A 17,120-nucleotide genomic window follows, 5' to 3' on the forward strand; every position below is an offset into this window, starting at 1 on the left:
ACAGAATTCTGCAAATCAGTGTTTTCTTCTTTATAGGTGGTTTCAGATGTTACTTTCTGGCACCAGTGTTTTGCAGTTACCTTTACAAATTCATTCAAAGCTATAATTTAGAAAATAACTGGATCTGCATAATTTTGGGGAGTTTATTAAAACCGTAGCTTGTATTAAGGTGAGTTTTCAGGTCTTGCCTAACTTTGAACAGAGTCATTGGGTCAATGAAGATGAAATTTTGTTGGTGTATTTTAATAGACTGCATAGTCTTAACATATTCTACGATAGTACAAAGAGAAAAATACCTACATAAAAAGTAATTGCTTATGACAAATGCAAGAGGAAGCATCTTGAACTGTATTTAGGAATCAATACTGATAATGGACTTTGAATGGAGAAGAACTTTATTTGCAGTATCTTAAATTTCTGTATCCTTTTTCTAAAGAATGTGTTACAGGCATCTGTTACTGTTGCCTTGTTCCCTGAAGCAAGTAACAGAGACCTAAGACTGCCTCGTACCAGGAAGGGGCCTGGTCCTGTAAAACTTACTATATGAAAATAAACTCACTGAACTGACTAGTAGAAGAGTCACTGATTTTCCGAGTTGTTGAACCCTTTTTGGGGAACAGATTGCACAAATGGAGCATCGGATTCTCTAGAAGGATGGTTTTGTGGCAGTTATAGAGCACAGTTTACACTTCATATGTTTCTATCTCCAAATTCATATTTTTTTTAGTTGTTGTCCGGAATGGTGAGGAATAAGTTGACTCATGTGGTAATGACAAGCAAGTCAAGCCTTATAAGGCTTGATTTGTCTTTCCTGCAAGCATCAGGTTTAGTCGAGAAGAAGAAATGCTCTTTTGTGGTAAGTCTAGTAAAGAGGTCATTCTCTAGTATCTGCTTCTAGCCTGGAAGATGAAATGTCTGCATTCAAAGCTGAGGCTTTGAAACTGAAAGTAAGATTGAAGTGAAATACTGTCTATAACTGCTGATCGTAATGGAAAAGGAATGCTGTTTTTAGATGTTCACTAGGCAAATCCAAAATTCAAAGCTTGAGACTATGGACTAAGTAGTACAGTGTATTGGATTCATCAGTAAAGCTCATCTTAGATGTTTTCCTTCTCTGTCCTGTTCTATAGTTTGTGATTTTTATTTTTTTCTTTAGTTATGCTGTCACACTTAAGCAAATAAGCTGCTTTGTTAACAGAGCTGATGCAGGTTAGAAAACTGGAAAAACTCTTAAAAAAAGAAAGAGTACTATATGTGGCTTTGGGGGGGAGATTGCTTTTTTGTTGCCTCTTGTTTTCCCTTGGGGGCTCTATAGTTTGGTTTTATTGTTGGATTGTGTCTTAGTTTGTAAACAGCTCTTACTGCAAGAGAGTTGAGACAGGGCGATAGCTTCTCAAGCCAACTTCACTAGTGAAGGCTGCTTCTTATAGAACAACAGACTTAAAAATTAGGAAGAAGCAGCCATCACAGGTACGTTACTCTGTCAATTAAAAAAAAAGATTAATTAATTCATATCTGATTATCACTTACATAGTAAGCTAATGAATATCAAAATCCTTGGTAGAGCTTCTAAATTCATGCGGTAATAATCTTTCTTATCAGACAGCAAACTGTTCTGATATTTTTGTAATTCTTTCATGATACACCCCCTCTTTCAGCAAGTGAAGTTCTGTGATCTGGTTCTTTAGTTTCTCTTCCCTTACCTCCCCCAATCTAACATATTCATCCATGACATAGACAGTGGGTTCGTGCGCGCACCCTGAGCAAGTTTGCAGGTGACACCAAGCTGAGTGCTGTGGTTGACACACCTCAGGGACAGGATGCCATCCAGAGGGATGCCTGGACAAGTGTGAGAAGTGGGCCCATGTGAACCTCATGAGGTTCACCAAGGCCAAGTGCAAGGTCCTGCACCTGGATTGGGGGAACCCCTGTTATCAATACAGGCTATTGAAGGGATGAAGGGATTGAGAGCAGCCCTGCTGAGAAGGACTTGGAGGTACCGGTGGATTAAAAGCTGGACATGAGCTGGCAATGTGCGCTCGCAGCCCAGAAAGCCAACCATATCCTGGGCCGCATCAAAAGAAGCGTGGCCAGCAGGTCCGAGGGAGGTGATTCTGCCCCTCTGCTCTGCTCTGGTGAGACTCCCACCTGGGGTACTGCATCCAGCTCTGGAGTCCTCAGCACAGGAAAGACATGGAGCTGTTGGAGCAGGTCCAGAGGAGGGCCACAAAAATGATCAGAGGGATGGAACACCTCTCCTATGAGGAAAGGCTGAGAGAGTTGGGGTGGTTCAGCGTGGAGAAGAGGAGGCGCTGGGGAGACCTTATTGCAGCCTTTCAATGCTTAAAGGGGGCTTCTAAGAAAGATGGGGACAGACTCTTTAGTAGGGCCTGTAGTGATAGTATATGAAAGAGGGTAGATTCAGACTAGATATGAGGAAGAAATTTTTTACGATGAGGGTGGTGAAACACGGACTAGAACAGATTGCCCAGAGAGGTGGTAGATGCCCCATCCCTGGAAACATCCAAGGTCGGGTTGGACAGAGCTCTGAGCAACCTGATGTAGTTGATGATGTCCCTGCTCATTGCAGGCGGGTTGGACTAGATGACCTTTAAAGGTTCCTTCCAACTCATACCATTCTATGATTCTGTGATCTTCTGTTAGTAGCAATTCTTCAGGAAACGAGCATGGGGTTTTTTGTAGATGTAACCTATGAGACTGAGGATGGTGGTACTTAGTAAACAAACATTGGTTTGGGATATTTTTTGCTGTGGATTTTATAATTGGTGTACTCTTCAGATAGTGAAAACTAGCTAGTCCTTCTTGATTCTACTGCGAGATTTGGAAGTACAATTTTCAATTCCAAGTATGTTTTTCAAATCCAAGTAATTTGTTTTCCTGTCCTGTCTTCAAGTTCTCAGGCTTCCATATTTGAGGTGGTTGAAGAATTTTTATTTTTCTTTAGTGTAGATTTTGTGAGGACATTTGGCAAATATTCTGGTAATATAAATACAAGATTGCCTTAGAACTATAGCTGTGAAACTGAGAAGTTGAGACTTTTCTTAAAGAATAAATTTAAGCAGGTAAATGAATGGAGAAGTGCCTCTATAAGGGGGTGCTTGCAGCCTTATGTTTTAATTAAAAGACTGACTATGCAAGTTAATTTATCAGTACTTCTTTGTGTATGTTGAGTGAAGCTCTGCAGATATGTAAATTTAAGTCATGGCTGTAAAGAGTCCCTCATGCACTGCCATTTGTGCAGCTGAGCAGCAGGGTGGGTGAGGGAAGTGATTGGACCAAAAATAGAAGCAGTTTTAAGGGTTGTTTTCACCTCTGAACCATTTAAATGTGGCATGTATTAACACTGATGCTTATGCAAAAGGAAGGGCAAGAAAACATAGACATGAGAATGGAACTGCTGTTCTATGTCTTAAATCAGTATAAGCTGCTGTGAAACCATTGTTCCTAAGTTTATCATGTCTGAAGTTTTTTGGTATTGGCAATCACAATGGTTGCTGCAGTAAGCATTAGTTTCTAGATATGCTTTCCAGCAAACTAATACAAGTGTTTTAGCTAAACTTTAAGGACAAATACCACATGATTAGCAAGTTTCATACAACCAACCGTAGGTGATCTACAGAATGCAGTTGTGATGCTTTTTGTCGGCTAATTTTTTTTTTTTTCAGACTTTATCATCTCTAAAAAATTTTCTTTGGAAAAGTCATTACTCAGAATAAGAAAGAGGTTAAAAATCCAGTCCTCAAAACACTTCTGAATGTTCTGTACTATGTGAACAATATCTTTGAGGGAAAAATGAAATGTAAAGCTGTAGAATATGGGTTTAACAGGCTTACTGTTGAGAGGAAAGGTGTTAATACGTACATGAGGAAAGAGTGATCAGAAAATTAATGTTGAGATTGCAATTTTAGTGCACATGTAAATAAGCGGAACTTTTTTTTTCTAGGGTCTCTTCTTTTGGAGTCCAAAATTAACCCGAACACTGCGTACCAGAAGCAACAGGTAAACATACTTTTTTCTCACATTTAAAGGCAGGTTCTTAAACTTCAGCAATACAGTCATTTTTTTGCCTCTGTTGCAAATTATATTATATGTTCTTGTACCAAAAATAGGAGGCAAAGTAGTTCTCAACATTTTTTGTGCATTTCATGATACATGTGTGTTATTTCTTTCCATTTTTTGTGAAGTTATGTAGATAACTTGCACTCTATTTTACACCAAAAAATGCTCTGGGAGAGAAGGGCAAAGCATAATTGTGAAAATCACAAAGTAGCTGAGGTTCCTGAGGGTTATAGTATCTGAAACTTAATATCATCTGGCTTTTTTCATCTTTATATTTCAGATACTACAACTCTGAATGTATTTTATTTAAGAGAAGACTAGAAGACTTTAAAGTTATTTACATGTTTACCTTTGTTTGGCTTTTACTTGGAAGATGGATATGGGTTGCTACTGCTTCAAAGCATTCTGTATACATAAAAGCAGCTTCTCGCCTCTAGTTTGCACCTTCAGTTATTTAAGCTGTACATTGTGAGTCCCTAAAGAATGCTACGGAGATGGGTGAGAAGTGAACTGTAGGTCTTGCACTTTGTTTGCTGTTCTTATCTCATGGATGCTGAGAATTACCCTTAGAGGTTTAGAAATGCTGAACCAGATTGTATTTTTTTTCCCTGTCTAGTCATACTGTAGTTTTGCCCACAGGTGGTCCCAGTGGTTGTGCAGCTGCAGCTGTTTGTAGGATTGTACGTTGCCCTGAACAGGGAGAACCAGTCTGGGTTAAAAATATCCTTGCTTAGAAAATTTAACCTGTATCTGCCCCTTGATATAATTCACCATGCACCATATAAACAGTCAGTACTGAACAACTGGTAAGGCCAATGTGAGGTGGAGAATCAATGGCAGGGAGTAAGAAAGGACAAGAACTAGCAAAAATGCTAAGCAAACTTAACTCTGAGTTGTAATCCTGACTAGCTTGAGGTCATGGTTCTATGATACATTAACTTGAGCTTTAGGACTCTAAAATGACATTGAATATTTCACAGCTCTATGGCATAAAGTGCAAGTGTAAACTTGCTTTGCTGTTTCAAATCTGTTCAAAGAGCATTGAGGGGTGAGCTTTGTATCGGTAGGCTTTATGCCAGATCAAACATGAAGCCTACTTAAAGTAGTCATAAAATTGTAAGATCAGTGCAAGCCACCACACATGCCTGTCAGTGCAACAGCATTTCATATCTGTGCTCATTGCTACTCTGGGTCAGACATGTATTGTAATCTAGCACTGCACAAATCCAGTACTGGTGATTGTGAATACAAGGTTACAGAAATAAAAATATTAACCATGACTCTGTCCTGTTAGAACAGCACTGTACGTTTTCTGTGCTGGAAAAGGAAAAGTGCAGTTCTTAAAGCTTTCAAATGCTGCATAGACAGAAGTTTATATTTGCAGATGGATCATTCATATTATTTAAGCAAAGCAGTCTCTAATATAGATTGAATGTAGGGCTCCAGGCTGAGCCTTAGAAATACCAAATCTTTCTTGGTGCATGTATTAATCCTGTTTTGTAGCACGTTATCTTTCAGGTGACGCCTACTTATCCCTTCCCTCAGTAAAAGGCAAGTTCAGAGTTTAAACCTGATTCCATATGAGCTAAGCTTGGAGCTTAGGAGCTGAAAGGAAGAGTTGCTTCTTTCCAGCTTTGCTCATAGAACTCTGAACTGCCTAAACTCAGTAAACCACGAGAAAATCAGCTTGATACTCCAAATCCCTCTTCAAAAACTGGTAATTCTCTGTGTCAGCAGAAGTTTCAAGCCACCTCACACAAGATCCATTTGTGGAACTGTGGGATGGAAGAGTGAGTGAGATCTTACCTTTTTGGCTGCAGAATGCCACTTAGGTCACCTCAGCTACTAATGAAATTGCAGTCTGAGATAGAAGACTTACCTTTGAGTTTGCCTGCAGTTGTCAATTGCACTCATAAAATTTCAAGAAAAATCTCCTAGAAATGCAAGACTTAAAACTTCAAAGTAACTTTCCAGTGTTACAGTCTTACCAGCCAAAATCTCAAAATTTTGTTATGAGTGTGAACCTCCATTCCGTTTTAAAGGGATACATAGCAGTACATCTGTTTTTACTGTGATACACTTTGCACGTGGCTTGTGGGCACTTCAGATATCTAATGGAATAAGTGGATGAGTTCTGATTTTTGTCTGGGCTGACATGAGGCTTGTAAGAAGAAACAATCTTTTATTGGACCAACTAATATAATTTGTGGTTGGAAGGAAGGAGAGATGTGTGATAGATAAGCTCTTGGGGGAACTTGCTATGCCAGTTGCTTTGGGTCCTTCAGCAAGCCTATAGATACCTTTGTGACAAACAATGAAGTTCTCCCAATGGTGAAAGAACCTTCTACCTTCTGCACTATCAGTGCCAGTGTGAAACGGATTGTCTCATTAATTGTTGATATCGCTAAGTATGCAATCTCAGGATATACATATGTATATTTTGATGATAACTGTCACAGCTTAGATCATTATTTGTCAAAATAATAGTGTGAAAACCTGAGTAGAAGTTTGCCTTGCTGCCTCTGTTCTCTTGTAGTTTCCATGGATGTTTTATACAACAACAACAAAAAAACCCCAAAAAACCCCAACCCAACAAAAGCCATACCCTATGAACCTGAGCTTCAAGTAAAATTTTGTTAAATTGTCTGCTTCAGACTTCTTGGGGTTTAGAATTGAAAGCAATGACTGCCCTTTATTGTGGATTAGTCAGGTCTCTGTGTGCACGTAAATGCTGATCTAATTGGTGGTACATACAACTGTCTGATTTTCCCTTTGGAGAGGAAGAATACTTGGCAAATCTTGAGACCTGCTCAGGGACTCATTTTTCATACATCAACACAGTCCTGAGATACTTCAGCTTGCACAATCTAGTCCCTGATCTTCCCAGACTCACCTGCCGTCTAGAGGTTTGAAATAATTCCTTAAAGAATGAAACACATAGGCAGTCTTTTAACTACCTTTTCACTGATCAGATAAATTAAATTAGTCTTTCTGTCACAATAAAGAGTCATTTTCTGCTGAGCATTCAAAAAGAAAGATACGTCTACGTATCTGATTCTGTAACATAGAATTGCTACCAGTGGAAGTTTTTGGATGCTCTGAACTGGGTACTTCCTGGCAAACTCATCCTTACTTATACTAGAACTAGAAGAAAGGAATCCATATGAGGAAAATAAGCTAGAAAGAAAACAACTTGAGAAACTAAAGTCCTGTAGCTCAGAAAAAGGACTATTTCTTACGTTAAGGTACTATTTGTAGGCAGAAGATTTCTTCTGAAAAAGCAAAATGTGCATCAATACAGCCATTAGACCTCCTGACTTCTATTCTTGATTAGGGATGTATGTTAAATTTTATTGGTGTTCTTGTTTTAAAATGTTACAATAATGGTCCTGTAACTTTGATATGGAATATACTGGATTTAATTATGGGTAAGTAGCACACAACTTAAAAGCAAATTTTGTTTACGAAGTGGAATTTAATTATACTATAGGTTGCTGGACCGCACATAGAATACTTAGTTTTCCTCTTCTCTTGATTGTTTTCTTAATATACTAGTAAAGGTAGAAGGTATTCTAATTGTAATGTCCTGGTGAAGTCAGTTCATACACTTCAATCTGCTCTGGTTTTTTATGTGTTTTTTTTAAGGCATTAAAATGACACAATTCCAGAATGCTAGTGACAGAGGTGCTGTTCTTAAACAAGTGATTCTTATTCAGAAAATGAATAATTGCACTAGTATTTTAGGACAACACACCTCTTCCTATGCAACCTTAAAGGAGAAATAAACTCTATATACATAGCATTTATCTAGGGAGAAGGCTGATATGGGTGTGGGCTAGGGTATATACTTTTCAATACACTTTCAATATACTTTGGCAGTGCTTCAGCAATAGAACAGTAAAGACTTATATCCTCAACTTTATTTTAGATACTTCCATGTACATCCTGTAACCCAGTGATGAAGTATGTATTGCATCCCTTTTTGTGCCTGAAACAAGGAAGACTTGAGTCGCTTACAGCTTCCAGCTACAGAGTCTTGCCTCTGCACTAGAAACTTCAGTGTCTCGTGTCCTCTGCTTTTGCAGTCCCTTTTTCAGTTCCTCAAAAGAATACAAAGCTTAAATTCATCCAGAGTACCATCTGCTATCTGTGTAGCTCGAAGGTGGCTATCCTTGAATGATGGAGAGCAGACTTATTAATATTTTGAAAAGATCCAAAAGGGCACTGGCAGAATGCTCAGAGAAGATGAACTTCCTACCCTTGCTGTCAGGACAAGCGAGCCAACAGTGAAACTATTGCAATAAAATTTGTGCCTGTTGTAGCCAAGATAGTAAGGAAAAGAGTGTGGTTTTGTGGGGTGAGGGGAGAAACAAGGGGAGTGACCGCTGTTGGTTTTGGGTTGGGTTGGTTCATCCATTTTAAATGATCACATGTTCCTTTATCTTCATGCGTGTTTTCCTGTGAAATCTAATTTTTCTGCTGTTTCTGGGTATGGCTGTTAAGCCAGTGACTTGAGGTTCTGTTATAGAACTAATAAACTGATTTTATTCCACATGATCCATGGGAATACAGCTATGAAATGGCTAACTGAAAAGTCACATATGGTGGTTGAGCTTTCATAGAGGCTAATAGAATACATTCTGCCGAAAGCCTGAGTGTGCCTTTTGATATTTATACCAGTTTTTGGGATACTTGTTAGCAGATCCAGATATCCAGGTTCTAGGTGAACAAGTGCATGAAACCAAATGCAGAATTGAAACTTTGTATTACATTACTGGGGCAGGTTTTTTTAGCCTCAAGACTCCGCTGCAGCCTACCATGATAACTATATATATTTAATACTTAAATAACCTGGCTAGTGCCAGTAGTTTATTTCATAAGCAGAAAGCTGCTTGTGAAACTGTACTTTTGATTGTAAATAATTAGCTAGCAAGATGCTGAAAGGTGGCTTGGCATGTCCAGGGAAGTGTCTGTAACTGTAAACAATGTAAGGGCTTAGATAAGAAAGACTGTCAATCAGGCAGTCCAGGAGGGGGAGAAACAACCTTTCTCTGTTGAACTTCCAGTGGGGGCCAGGAAAGTCTCATAGGCCTAAATCAGTTGAGGGCTAGTAGGAAGAGATTAATTTGCTTTTTAAGACAGAATGCAAGGATTTATGAAAGATCTATCTAATTTGGGGGTTCATTACTTCTTGAGAGTAGCTCTAGGGATGCCAAGAGAATATTTTGGAGCTACAGAGAAGACTAGTATTCTCCCTGGACATGAACACCAGTGAGAGGGCATTGTCAAACCATAACAGTTTTCTTAATTTTATCACATTAGGAAAGAAATCTTAAATAAATTTTACAGCAGAATCAAATCCTGAGTACGAGTTGCTCTGAAATTCTTCATTATGAAATTCCAGAGCTTGCTTTGGAGGTTGTATGAATGCTGTACAACACACCTGCTAATCAACTTCATAATAGTTAAATAAAACTGATTTAATATCTGATAAAAGTGTGACTTCTGGTGAGTGTTGTGGTGAGAACTTGAGACGGATAGTATGTATTCAACAACCTTTCTATTAAGGAAAGTAAGCCTTTTGGAAATAAGTTCAAAAAGTGAGGGGAAATCATATGGTAGATGTTAAGCCCGGTCCATCTAAGTACAGTTGCCACTGCTTGCTGGCTTAAACTATTGCAGTAGTATTTTTGAAGGTCAGCTTCTTAGGAATGAAGTCTCAAATAAAGCTGTAGCACACACTAGTGCTTCCTTGAAAACCTCTAACCAGAACTTGCTCCATGTGGGCTTGATGCAGCCAACAATGAGACAAGTAGCAGAGATTATATTCTGAAGATTATATTCTGAAGTTTTGCCTCAGGCTGTATCTTTATACGGATAAGAGTGCAAAAAGTTAACCTCCATTGGTAGAAATGATAAATACCTCTTTATGGGAATGTTAAATACATAGGTCTTCTAACGAAGAGGCCATGCTCAGAATTTTTGCTTAAAATTAAGAATTCCTGATTATATCTGAGCAGTCATAGTGACCAATAATATGAAAGAAGACAAATTCATATAAACGGTCTTAGAGGACAGCAAATTTTGTATGGGCTAAGGTAGTGATGACACATCCAACTGGCACTGTTGTCAAAATATTTTTTTGCAAAGCAGCAAATGATTTTCAAACTTGGAATAAGATTGTGAACTCTACATAAGTAGTTCCCTGATTATCATCCTGTTTAAAAAAGATCTTGCCAAGAACTCTAATGCATCTTGAAAAATGTGAGGAGCTAAAATGCTAGGATTCTTGCAGAGCACTCAGTGTAAAAGCCTTCAATGATAAGACATTTGTCCATGTTTATGACTCTGTTCACACAATGTAGCTATGGCTTAATACTGCAGTTTCACATTTTAATCGCGTTTAACAACAAGCTAGATAAGAACAAATTTTAGATGTTTGTTTTAGTCATCCCATCCAGTTCCTTGTATAGAGGCTAACATTTTGTATGTAATGCAAAAAAAGATATATTTTTGATCAAACGGAGCCAGAACTGCTTTTATGACATGTATAAGATTGAAGATATTATGCTCATAGAGGTGTAATATGCATGACTCATTTCCTTACCTCTCTAACCAATAGCTACCGTTACTAAGCATATTTATTTACGCTCCTGTTTTCTCTTGGAATGGAGAAGGCAGTCTTAAGAAATTTCAGTTGCTTTTTGGAGTTGCAAGAAGTAATGTTTGGCATTTGGAAGCAACAGATGGTCCTATTCCATAGCTGAGAGATCCAGAGTAGTTGGTGGACTCAAATTACACTGAGGAGATTTCAGATCAAACACATAGAATGATTCCTTTAAATAAAACAAGCAGAAACTAGGTTTTTATTCATGTTTTTTTATCTTTAACTACATCTAGCATTTTCTTCAGTCGCTTCTCTCTACATGTGTAAGTCTTGTACTGCTCTTCTTTTTGATGATTATAAGCTTTCTAGGATTAAGAAAATGGAATTACATTAATAACTGCATTTAGCAGTGTATTTAAACTTTGAACTGTGTATTATGCAACAGAGTGAAGTGCTTTTGTCTCATTGTTTCATGTTCTCTTTTTAAAAGCCCTTTGAGGCAAGAAAGGATGTACAAGCAAATACTCTTACTACTAAAGATCTGAAGAGTAGCAACTGATAGATTTCTGTTGAGACACTGGTATTAATCTAGAATATGAAATCCTTGTGTGATAAGACAACAGATAACTAATCGTTTGAAATTGTTAAGGTTGGCAATTGGAAAATGCTTTTCTAATATGAATAAACCAAACTTGAATGTTATTGTTCTGCTGCTCAAATAAGAGTTTTCAGCGTTTTTTTGTTTTGCTTTCCAAAGAAGAAGCAATTATAACACAAACAAAAAAAAAAGAGAATGTGTAGAGGTGAAAAAATACTGTCTGAACTTACATGTATGACAGTAGATGATCTTGTTTAACAAGATTACTATATTATGGCCAAACACACTTCTGTACGTCTGTAACTATAGTTCTCAAAAGCAGCTTTACCTTTGTGTCTTCCCTTTCATTTTTCCTGTGCCTGCCTTCATCCCTCCTCTCCCTAGAGGAAAAAGACAGACAGACCGACCTGTCTTGGTCCAGAGCTGGATTTTATTTAGAGACTTCGAGCTTTCGTTTATTCAACTTACTGCAGTTAATGTAAATAACAGTGTCCTTATTTGTGTTCTTTTAGTCATTTCCCTATTTGTAGCCATGTTCTTTATAGGGAAGAAAATAGGTTTTGATCTTCTTTTGGAAATGGCTTGCTTAGAAATCTAACCACTTTCACTTAAATGGAAATGTAATTAGATGAATTGTTGCAAGTTCTGCTAGGGTCTGCTTAAGATTTAGTGTTAGGGTTTGTTTTTTTTAAATGAAATAAGCTCTCCTCAGTGGGAAGCTGATGAGACAGTGGCCTTGAAAATTACTGCAGTATAAATACTAATTGCAGAGATTAATGTATTAGATGTGGAACCTGATACATACAATGAATACTGCAGTAAGGTACCTACTGTTTTTAAAAGATGGGGAAAAAAAATTTTTTTTTTCTTTTGGACCTTCCCTTTCTAAATTTTTGTAAACTGTTATTTTTCTTACTCTATAGGAGTCAACAGTACTAGGTGCTGTCAATCTGTTATTACCAGAGTATTTGCACTGTGACCTGTCTTGTAGAGAATAAACTATTAATTGTGACTTTCTTCTTCCTTTTGTATTTTGGAGGTGGTCTTCCTAAATCCCTTTCTACTGTGTACCACCTCTTCCTCAACCCTTTGGAAAAGGAAAAGGTAAACTATTTGCCATTTGCAAGGTAAAACCATTAGTGCCTCTGAAGCAGTATAGCTGCTCTGGTAATGGCAAATTGATTATATTGTATTGCTTGACTGAATCCTAATGGAGCTAGCTGATCATGCTATTTAGATTATAGTTTAGCTTAAGGAGTTTTCTAGTAAGTGCATATTGAAATCTAAATGTAAGATTTCTCTTTATCGTCAGTGTTCATTTTAATATTTGAAATAAATTAAGCCTAGTTAATAAACTGTCTTAAACTTTATAAATGTCTGGCAACTTATAGTGCTTTTGCAAATATTTAAAATTAACTCCTTTAGGAATAATAACTATAAGCAAAATCTATACTTAATGAAGCAAAAATATTTTATGGTTCTCATTGAAATACAAGTAGAAAAAGTCTCATGTCTGTTGTCTAGTGAGTAAATGCATGTTTTAGCACTTAACTGAAATAATGCAGTTTCATGGGACTATATATATATTTAATGGGGCTATATTTCAGCTAGCTGTTCTAGGAAGACAAAAGACTTAAAATAAAACTTGATTCAGTATGTAAATAATGCAAAATATATTTCCTTCTCTCTTTGTGTTTTTTTTATTCTAAGAGTAATTTAGCAGACTGTCTGTAAACTACTGCATCAAATACCTTATCAGTGTGCGATATTGCTGTTTGTAGCATCAGCTTCCACTTCCGTATATTGTTTTTGTATGCAATATGAGGGCTCTGATAAACTCTTGAACTATTCTAGTAAGTAGATGAGAGCTTAAGTGTCTGGGTAGTAAACATAGCTAAGCATGGTTTCAACTAACTTCTAGAAATCTAGGGCAAAACATCCTTTCAGAATTGTAGTTTGGAGTCAGAAAATGGTGTGCATGATTCAGTGTAATAGGTATGCATACTCTTAGGCAGTTAACTGTGTGCATATTCAAGTTTATTTTCTTGTTTCAAGTTTGTAGGCATTTTGGGGCTGCTTTTTAAGCAGCTGTTCTGTGCATTAGCACAGTGTCTTCTGGGGCCTAAAAAGAAAAAAAATGATTGTAACTTTGATCCTACAAAAGATGTGCAGTTTTATGTGGTCCAATTGAAACAGATTTAAAAAAAAAAACCCAAAACCTGTTGCTTTTGTTACTGTGTTTTATCAGAGGATGCATTGAGGTAGAAGTACGTATTCTAGATGAACCTTTTGAGATTTACAATATTATGGTCACATGAATTAAGAACTAAAACTTTCAGTATCTTTCTGGAACTTCCTTATTCTGATTTATGCAGAAATGTTTTTAATCCTAAGAATCTCAGAACGTGTAAAAATCTTAGAAAGTATGATGATTACATTTGTATTGTAATACTGTCCTGTCATAATTAGGTGTCAAGCTGTTTTAATTTTAAAACTTTACTCTTTGAACACTATTCACGTTTGTAAAATCTGAAATACATTGCCTGAAAATACTCTTCCTCTCTTTAAAGGATACCTTGATTGTGTGGTCTGAAGCTGAAAATTATGATTTGGCACTTAGCTTTCAAGAAAAAGCAGGATGTGATGAAATATGGGAAAAAATATGTCAGGTAAGTTTGATAAATGTAAGATTGAGACAACCTAAATCATCTTAATGCTTGTGTTCAAAATTTTTAGACTGTTCTAAAAGGTGAATCTGAACACAGTCGATAGAAAGTAAAAACTATCATTTTAGCCACCTCCCCCAAATTTTGCATTTTTGAGTTCTAAAACTTTCTTCTTCCTCCAGAAATTTGATATGAACTTAAACTATGTTTGGGGGTTTTTTTAGTGCATTTTCAGGTCTTTTTGCTTAACATAACCTTTTAGCTTTGTTATTGTCCAAGGAAGTTTAGCTCAAAATGAGTGCTTAAAAAGTTTCATAATAATTAATTTTATAATTAAACTTTCATAAAACTTTCATAAAAAAAGTTTCACAAAACTTTTTCCAGTTGGCCAGAAGGGAAAAGGTTACCTGTCCAAAGTTTTATTGTAGAGACGAGAATGTATGTGAGCTCCTAGTGAGTTTTATAATGTATTTCTAATGGATTTAACCATATCTTATTCACATTTCTCTTTCTACATTTTTCATTCTTCTCTTTCTGTTACCTCATTCTTCTGTTTCAGGTGAGGGGAATATTGAGTTTCTCAACAGAGCTTTATTCCGTGTAAATGTGACAGTATGGTTCTGTTGACTGTCTGGGTATGAAAGATTGATCTGATAGTTGAAGTAGGTGATAGCTCTATCCCTGTATTGTTTAAAGAAATCAAACAATTTATATCAAGCATGTCTATATTTTAATATGTGCTAATTAACTCATTATGTTTTACCACTATGACCGGATGACTACATAGTTGCTGAATGAGTATTGTTTCTGGATAACATTTGGTCAGGTATTAACTATTGACCAATACCCAAAAGAGTTTAGTCAATATATTCACTGATGTTAGTTCAATTTGTCAGGTTTTGTTTGGGTTTTTCCTTCCATTCCAAGCATTACAACTTTTCTTATTTTTGTGCTACATTAGGTGGAATTTCTTTAAATTTGTCTAATTCTCTCTCTATGTGCTCTCTCTTTCTGTTCTTAACAAATGTCTAGCTCTATCCACTCTGTCTTTTAGAGTTTGTTCTTACAGGTTTCAGAAATAAAGCAAAAGAAATCTGGTTTCATAATTGCGTGTGTATAGATCATGCCTTTTTTTAGGAATGAGTATTTTCAACAGTTTACCACTTACTTATGTAAATAAGTACAGAAACTTAGGTAAATAAATACAGAAACATTCCCAGGAACCTTAGCAGTCGAAGGACCAAAAGTTGGGGACAGAAAAAAAATGGGAGAAAGGGGAAATTGTGTTCTTGAGAAACATCCAGATAAGAAGTCCAGCTTCCTCAGCCTCATGTAAAGATCTAATATTTTTGTAAGAAACCAGTGTCTTTACATCCTGTTTTGAGGCCATGCTATTGTATTTGTGTCTAGTGTACTTTAAAGATCTTAAGCTTCCTCAGTCATTAAAGCTTCTTCTAAAAAAAAATACTTTGATACCACTTCTACTGGAAGTGGTTGCTGATGTATAAGCAGAACAGTATGTTGGTTTTAACAGCGTTCTGGATTTTAATCTAAGTGTAGGCTTGCTGTTATCCATGAAGAATTATTTCTCCCAGATTTTTTTTTCTGATTTTGGAGATTAAAAAGAACAGTACCTTCTGCTGTTCTGCACAGCAGTGGCTTTCTGGATTTGACACATCAGACTCCAAGCAGATACTACAATTAAGATGTCATTACAGCTGAAACACTCTGGTACCCAAGTATCTGTATTTTTTTCACTAATTCGTACTTTCTGCAGTTTCCTTATTGTATCTCTAGAGAGATCTTTGCAGGTCCTGTGCCTTGTTTTTCTGACAGCTCCAGATTTCCTCTACTTTTTTGTTAGTGTTGGTTTGGGGTTGTCTGTTCTTAAGAGAGGATTCTGTGCCTCTGTTGAGTATTTAGAAAATGCATGGTAACATTTTGGCTTGCAGCTCTCCAGAACTGAAAACAACAATTAAATTAACAAGACTGGCCCCTCTCCACTGTTTGAGGTAGCAGAAGCTTTGAGGAGCATCAACAGCACTTAAATAGCTTATAGATAAATGTTTAAAGCTGTCACTGCAGTAATGTAATACTGGTTTGTATTTGAAAATCTGTCTGCAGATAATAAAGACTGGAAACAAATAGCTTAGTTCAGTAGTCTATTAAAAAGTTGTTGTCCATACTAGTAATGATGAGTTTCCGTTTTTATTTGAAGTACTCAGAAAATGTAGCTTTTTTTCTTTATTCTTCCTCCTTTTTATAGAAAATAAATAGAATTAAATATCTAATGTAGAAATAATTTTGTAAAGCCTTCTGTTTGAATAAATCTTTTCATTATCTCTTATTTTCCAAACCAGCTGTACTCAATGTCAAGCTTACATGTGCACTTCTATTTTGACCATACGAAGGAAAAGTGTGTGACATTTAAAATGGTATTTTTTAAAAAAACGTTCAAGCAGCAGTAAATGTTAAACTCCACTTTTTTGAACACATCTGATTTTGTAGGTTCAAGGCAAAGACCCTTCTGTTGATATTACTCAGGACCTTGTCGATGAATCTGAGGAAGAACGTTTTGATGATATGTCATCACCAGGTCTAGAATTGCCATCTTGTGAATTAAGTCGACTAGAAGAAATTGCAGAACTTGTGGCATCTTCACTGCCTTCGCCATTACGTCGTGAAAAACTCGCACTAGCACTGGAAAATGAGGGTTATATTAAGAAGCTCTTAGAAATTTTTCATGTGTGCGAAGACTTGGAGAACATTGAAGGACTACACCACTTATATGAAATTATCAAGGGAATTTTCCTTTTGAACAGAACTGCACTTTTTGAAGTCATGTTTTCCGAGGAATGTATAATGGACGTAATTGGATGCCTAGAATATGATCCGTCTTTATCACAGTCACGGAAACACAGGGAATTTCTGACTAAAACGGCAAAATTTAAAGAGGTGATTCCTATATCTGATCCAGAGCTGAAGCAAAAAATACATCAGACATACAGAGTACAGTATATTCAAGATATGGTCCTACCCACTCCCTCAGTTTTTGAGGAAAATATGTTATCAACACTTCATTCTTTCATCTTTTTTAATAAAGTGGAAATAGTCGGTATGTTACAGGTAAGTTTCAGAATTTCAGTTTCTTTATTTGCACTTGAGCAGA

The 17,120-nt window shown here is 36.6% G+C and overlaps 1 protein-coding gene across 1 annotated transcript in view; it reads left to right on the forward strand.

Annotated features, from left to right (window-relative positions):
* Positions 1 to 17,120, forward strand: part of PPP4R3A (protein phosphatase 4 regulatory subunit 3A) — a 45,272-nt gene that overhangs the window by 4,926 nt on the left and 23,226 nt on the right. The window contains exons 2-4 of the mRNA XM_009815233.2: positions 3,965 to 4,020; positions 13,856 to 13,954; positions 16,460 to 17,077. Of these exons, the coding sequence (XP_009813535.1) occupies positions 3,965 to 4,020; positions 13,856 to 13,954; positions 16,460 to 17,077 (773 nt within the window). The remainder of the gene's footprint in view (positions 1 to 3,964; positions 4,021 to 13,855; positions 13,955 to 16,459; positions 17,078 to 17,120) is intronic.

Source organism: Gavia stellata, chromosome 7 (assembly GCF_030936135.1).
Source record: "Gavia stellata isolate bGavSte3 chromosome 7, bGavSte3.hap2, whole genome shotgun sequence".
Classification (NCBI taxonomy): domain Eukaryota; kingdom Metazoa; phylum Chordata; class Aves; order Gaviiformes; family Gaviidae; genus Gavia; species Gavia stellata.